We start from the raw sequence: 6,401 nt of genomic DNA, 5'->3' as shown, positions 1-6,401 counted from the left end.
CAACCACATCCAGGAAGTGTGTGCAGCAAGGGAAGCTGTGGCAAAAATGGCAGCGCACAGGTGCGGTTTGTCTCTAGCATTCATTTTGATTCTCTCTAGTTTAGCATGCCCCAGTAGTTGTGACGCGCTAGAAAAAGCAAACGAGAATACAGGAGAAAAACAGCGCGTTTCAGACACGCCACGAGAGGTGAATACCGACGGCAGGATCGCCGCAGAGGATCTGAATGAAAGGCAATGGCAGTCCACTGATGCTGAGCTGGACAGAAGCGACGGCACCAAAGACAGCGAGTCTTTTACAGCAGCAGCGAGAGATCAGTTTCAGGAGGAGCTGGTCATCCGGCCCCTGCACTCCGGAGACATTTATGCCAGCTTCCAGTTCCGCACACTGTGGGACACTGACTTCCTGCAGGAGCGACAGAAGGGTGAGTTAAAGTTATCATCGCTGTAGTACTGTCCCAGTGCACTCAGACTTTGTCTCTGTGCAACAGCAGTCAAAAGAACTCCTTTACTCATTGCTTTGTTTCCCCATTAAATAATAACAATTGTAAAGTCGTCTGAATTATGAAATATCACAGATGGAGGTACAACTGTATAAAGGAGCTCACATGTGTGCTGGACAATTATTAGCTGCATTTCTTTCACTGTCTGGTCCAATTTATCCATTAAAAATAAATGAATGAGTAGAAATCACGTGTAGACAAATAAAAAACTAGTTTCAAGCGTTTAAATATAAGCCTTCAGATCAAAAAGTTACTGATTACAAAAAGCATACTGCAAATTCAGCCAAATGTAGTGCCTTGAAACTAATAAAAGTAAGTATAGTGTGGTGTTTATGAATACAATTAATAGACTTGGCTAATAAAATTCATTTTATGCGCGAAGTCTGTTCATTTTATTCATACTTTACCATACTTCATTTTATTTGCTGGGTCTATTCTTCAATTTTCATATTTTAAAAACTACACCATACTTTAGTTGTATTGACAGTCTAATTAATTTGACTCCTCACGTGTAATTCCTTGTAGTCAAAACTAATCAACTAAAGTATAATGTAGTGTTTTATGGGGATAAAATGAATAGACTTAAATAATAAAATGAAATATGGTATAGCATTTAAAACATTAATAAAATGAATAGGCATAAATATGGTGTAGTATTTAAAATATTGATAAAATGAATAGATTTAATTAAAATAATTATGGTGTAGTGTTTATGAATAAAATGAATGGACTTGGTGAATAAAATAAAATATGGTACAGTATTTAAATTCTGAAAAAATTTAATAGACTTCAGTTAATAAAATTGATTATGGTTTAGTGTTTGAAAAATGAATAAAATGAATAACTTAGTTAATCAAATGAAATATGGTATAGTATTTAAAATATTATTAAATGAATAGACCTGGTTTATAAAATTAAGACTGGTATACTGTTTAAAAATATGAATAAAATGAATAGATTTCAGTCTATCAGGGATTAAAGTTTTCCGTCGCTACGACGGATTTCCATCAGTTCATAAAGACAGTCACTTGCTTCATTCCTGAATGATTCAGCCGTTCGAACGAATCCATTGAATGAATGATTCAGTAATAAAATCAGTGACTTGCCGCCACCTGCTGGTGCATTTAGTTTAATTTTTAGCGTATAATTTCAGTTATTTAAATTATTTAATATTTCTGTATTCAATGTTTAATGTTTTAAATATAAAATTTTGAATACAGAAATATTAAATGATTTAAATATCCTATAATTTCAGTTATTTAAATTTTATTTAAAAATTATTAAATGATTTAAACATCTGAAATTATAAGCTAAAAATGAAACTAAATCCACCAGCAGGTGGCGGCAAGTCACTGATTTGACCTCTGAATCATTCATTCAATGGATTCGTTCGAACGGCTGAATCATATAGGAATGAAGCAAGTGACTGTCTTTATGAACTGATGGAAATGCGTCGTAGCGACGGAAAACTTTAATCTCTGGTCTATACTCTATTCTGATGATTATGCTTTGTTGGAAGTGAAAGAAATGAAAGTTTGCTTGAAGAGCTAATCCTTGCCCAGCAATGTTTACCAAGTATCACCTCTAGTCCTAACATTTGTTTTCAAGATTTGTCTTTTTTGCCTACAGTTTCTCATTACCGGCTGTTCCCCAAATCCCTCGGTCAAGTGCTCTCCAAGTTTTCAGTGCGAGAGCTGCACATCTCCTTCACCCAGGGCTTCTGGAGGACCATGCAGTGGGGGCAGCCCTTCATCCCCTCTCCACCTGGAGCAGAGCTGTGGGTGTGGTTCCACGACACAGTCAGCGAGTGAGTGGTACCCATATGTGCTTAAATTAACTGTGGAAGTCGAAGAATCCCTGATTTATAAGTGCATTCGTTTTATTCTGCAAAAATGTAACTCCATAATGAACTAACAGTCCCCTGACTTTTGTTCAATTCTCAGTGTGGATGGAAACTGGAAGGAACTTACCAACGTCCTCTCTGGAATCTTCTGTGCATCTCTGAACTTCATTGACCTGACCAACACCGTACAGCCCAGTGCTTCTTTTAAACCGCTGGGTCTGGGAAATGGTACAGCCCTTTCTGTGAATTATAAAGCAGCATTCAAACTGACAGTGATGAAGCAACTGAAGCTCATTCATTCTTGCCAACCTGCACTGATTCAAATGAAAAAATGCACGTTAATGATCTTATTGTAAACGATTCAACCATGCATGTTTCATTTTTTTATTCTTTCTCTCCACACAGCTACAGATCACCGTTTTTTACGTTATGCAACATTACCACGTGAAATCGTCTGCACTGAGAATCTCACACCCTGGAAGAAGCTTCTCCCTTGTGGTTCTAAGGTTCAAGCTCATTGCTTGTGATTTTAATAACTGGTTATTCTAAAGAAGCCATTAATTCATGCATTTGCTTTTTCTTTACTCCAGGCAGGTCTGTCAGTTCTCCTGAAGTCAGAGAAGCTGTTTCACAGCAGTTTCCATTCCCAGGCTGTTCACATCAGACCCGTCTGTCAGGTAAGCTTTCTTTAACAAAATAAAATAGATTAAAAAAAAATTCCGAAATTATATTCTGGCTCAGGTTGTACATTGTCTGGAAAATTCCTTGCTTCCTGATGACCCTCCAGATTTTCTCTTTTAGGATGAACAGTGCACAAGTAAAGCGTGGGAGCTGAGACAAACTCTAAATGTTGTGTTTGATCTCTACACTTCAGGCCAAGGCAAAAAGGGTGAGTAATAAATGAACGTTTGATGATAGAAGACTTTCTCTTTTCTTATTTCAGTGTGCCAAATATCCATTCGTAGGTTGATTTACCTCAAGTGTGGAAAAACTGTGATGCTTTCGAAACATTGCTCCCTATGAGAAACAATGGGAACATGTGAAATCTAAATTAAAAAGAAAAATCATAAATGCATAAAAATGGCCTTGACTTTGCAAAAGCATTGGTGCACCTTAATTTTGCATTTCAGTGTGGTGTTTCTAGTGACAGAAACTTGAAACAATAATATGCTCAGTACATCTGTGTATTAATTACTACCTTCATCTTTTCACAGAATGGTCTTTGTTCAAGATGTTTTCTCGAACTTTGACAGAGGCTTGTCCTCTTGCTACCTCTAGTAAAGTCTATGTGGACATCACAGACAATCCTGAGGTGAAACGTAAACAACAAAGCTTTTTGATGCTTTAATGTTTCTCTAAATGGGAATTAAAACTGGCTAAGAAGTATTTTTAAATCCTAAATTGCGTTTTAGAGTTTTCCATCCACTGTAGCTGACTGCTGTGCTCAGTCAGTTTGAGTTTTGTGCTGTTTGTCCAACAGGGGGAGCTGTTTGAGTTGAGTCCTGCGACTCCTCTGCTCAGCCAAGCTGTGGTGCTGGGGGATCGCAGGACATATTCAGTGTTTGACCTGACCAGAGCTGAGACGTTTGGCCAGCTACGTTCACTCAATCTCCTTCTGCGCTGGAAAGGAGACAGTGGTATGAATGCATTTGATGGGTGTTTTTTGCATTGTCTTTGTATCAATGAACTATTTATGTTATTGTTACAAAGTGAGAATCTGTACTTTGGAACATTCTCATTTTTTATATTCGTCTGTGTTAATAGATCAGTCATGCCAACTTGATTCTGTGGTTCTTTCACCTTGTGCTTTAGGCGGTATGCTGCGTCCCCTGCTGCATGCAGAGCGCTATGTGGCTGGTTTTGGGCTGCAGACAGGGGAAATCCACACTGTCATCTATAACAACCATCCATATCGAGCTTTTCCTGTGCTGCTGATGGATTCAGTGCCCTGGTACCTGCAATTGTACATTCACACCCTGACAGTCACCAGCAAGTCCCGTGATAACAAGCCCAGTGAGTAGACACATAACCACAGTAGTATCTGTGCAAAAAATATAATCAACTCCAACTTTGTGTGCTTTTTATATATTTATCACTTGTTTTAGGGGCAATTCTTCAATTAAGGCCTCTTTTGACTTCCAGTACTTGAATCGTGAAAAATGCTATATTTACTATAATGTAAATTTACTTGACAAAATGACAAAATATTTCCCATGATCAAATGTCCATGCTGTCGTTCTGGCCTTTTCATTTTTCATTGGCATCTTAAGAGTCATTCATTCATTCATTCATTTGTTTATTTATTTTTTGGGAAAAAATAATATTAGTTCTTTAAAATTCTTGGTCTGATGAACTGATCTGTATATATCAGTGGTCTGATGTAGTTAAAGTATTATTTGTTTATTACTGACATTTTTAGGCTATTACTGTACAGTGCATTACCTTTCAAAAGTTTGGGGTCTCTAAGATTTTTTTTTTTGAGCATTTTTGAATACATGTGTCATGCTCACCAAGGCTGCATTGAAGAAATCAGAAATACAGTAAAACAGTAGTATTGTGAAATATGATTACAGTTAAACTAAAATCTATTAAAATGTTGATTATGGTTATTTGGTGCTTAATATTTTTGGGGAAACCATAACACATTTTTTCTTGATCCCTTTATGAATCGAAAGTTCTAAAGAAGAGCATTTATTTGATATAAAAATCTTTAGTAACATTCTAAATGACTTTACTGTCATTTTTGTTTAGTTGAATGCATCCTTGCTGAATAAAGGTTACTTTATTCTTTCTGATATATCAGTATTGAATATATATACAATGTTTTGTACACTGAAATACCAAATGTATTTTTTTACTATTTTTAATTGTTAATTAACTGTAGAGGGCATGTTAAAACGTCTGGGTAGGGAACAAGCCCAAAATAGAGAATTCTTGCCAAATGTTTCAACACGTTCACAAACTTTTCCTTAGTGGACAGAACAAGACCCATGCTTGTGAACACAGAGAATACAGCCGTTATAGACCTTGTGCCTTCTCCTGTAGGTTACATTCACTACCAGCCTGCTAAAGACCGCCATCGTCCTCATCTACTGGAGATGCTGATCCAGTTACCCCCTCACTCTATGACCGAGGTCACTGTTCAGTTTGAAAGGGCCCTGCTCAAATGGACTGAGTACACACCTGATCCCAACCATGGCTTCTACGTTGGGTAAGATGCTTGCTTATCAAGTATTTTGAAAGATCTTACCTGTCCAGAACACCTCCAGCTTCTTTTGCAAGATAGGATTTTGTATTTTCTTGCGATCCTTGACTAAATATAATTGTTGTACAGATTTTATCCGGTGTGCCACTCCCTATATCTGATTGATGTTCTATAAATATGTTATTGCAGTTCATCTGTGGTCAGCGCCCTTGTGCCAAGTATGGTTGCAATGAACACCAACTTCACACAAGACCAACCGTTGTTTAGCAGTTTGTAAGTATGAATTGGCCTTGGTTTTTCCCCCAAAAAATGAAAATATGCTGCAAATACACTCCACACTCCAGGCCATTCAAGATGTAGATGTGTTTGTTTCTTCATCAGAAACTTATCAAATTTATCATTACATACACCAATGGATCCTCTGCAGTGAATGGGTGCCGTCAGAATGAGAGTCCAAACAGCTGATAAAAACATCACAATAGTCCACAAGTAAACCACACCATTCCAGTCCATCAATTAATGTATTATGAAATGAAAATCTGCGTTTTACTGCTTTCTGCACTGATGTCGTCTCGGATGAGTAAGAAGAGAAATATGCACAGATCATGCACCATCTACAAGCAAAAACAGTTCTAAACTAATATGTGGGTGGATTTTGATGTGAGATGACAACAGGAGTTTTTTCTTTACCGGATGAAGCGTTATTATAGATGATGGATCTGGCCAGAAGCAATGATTTGAGGTTAAAAAAACATCTTAATGATGGATTTGTTTCTTACAAATATACAGCCTTTTGCTTCACAAGACATTAACTAATAGACTGGAGTGGTGTGGATTATTGTGATGTTTTTAT

The 6,401-nt window shown here is 37.1% G+C and overlaps 1 protein-coding gene across 1 annotated transcript in view; it reads left to right on the top strand.

The window, feature by feature from the left end:
• Nucleotides 1-6,401, top strand: part of pigt (phosphatidylinositol glycan anchor biosynthesis, class T) — a 7,150-nt gene continuing 749 nt past the window's right edge. The window contains exons 1-11 of the mRNA XM_016233147.1: nt 1-422; nt 2,130-2,307; nt 2,444-2,571; nt 2,749-2,849; nt 2,934-3,020; nt 3,145-3,232; nt 3,558-3,655; nt 3,824-3,980; nt 4,156-4,356; nt 5,389-5,554; nt 5,738-5,821. Of these exons, the coding sequence (XP_016088633.1) occupies nt 47-422; nt 2,130-2,307; nt 2,444-2,571; nt 2,749-2,849; nt 2,934-3,020; nt 3,145-3,232; nt 3,558-3,655; nt 3,824-3,980; nt 4,156-4,356; nt 5,389-5,554; nt 5,738-5,821 (1,664 nt within the window). The 5' untranslated portion in view covers nt 1-46. The remainder of the gene's footprint in view (nt 423-2,129; nt 2,308-2,443; nt 2,572-2,748; nt 2,850-2,933; nt 3,021-3,144; nt 3,233-3,557; nt 3,656-3,823; nt 3,981-4,155; nt 4,357-5,388; nt 5,555-5,737; nt 5,822-6,401) is intronic.

Source organism: Sinocyclocheilus grahami, unplaced genomic scaffold (assembly GCF_001515645.1).
Source record: "Sinocyclocheilus grahami isolate Dianchi unplaced genomic scaffold, SAMN03320097.WGS_v1.1 scaffold426.1, whole genome shotgun sequence".
Taxonomy (NCBI): domain Eukaryota; kingdom Metazoa; phylum Chordata; class Actinopteri; order Cypriniformes; family Cyprinidae; genus Sinocyclocheilus; species Sinocyclocheilus grahami.
This window is presented reverse-complemented; position numbering and strand designations above follow the sequence as displayed.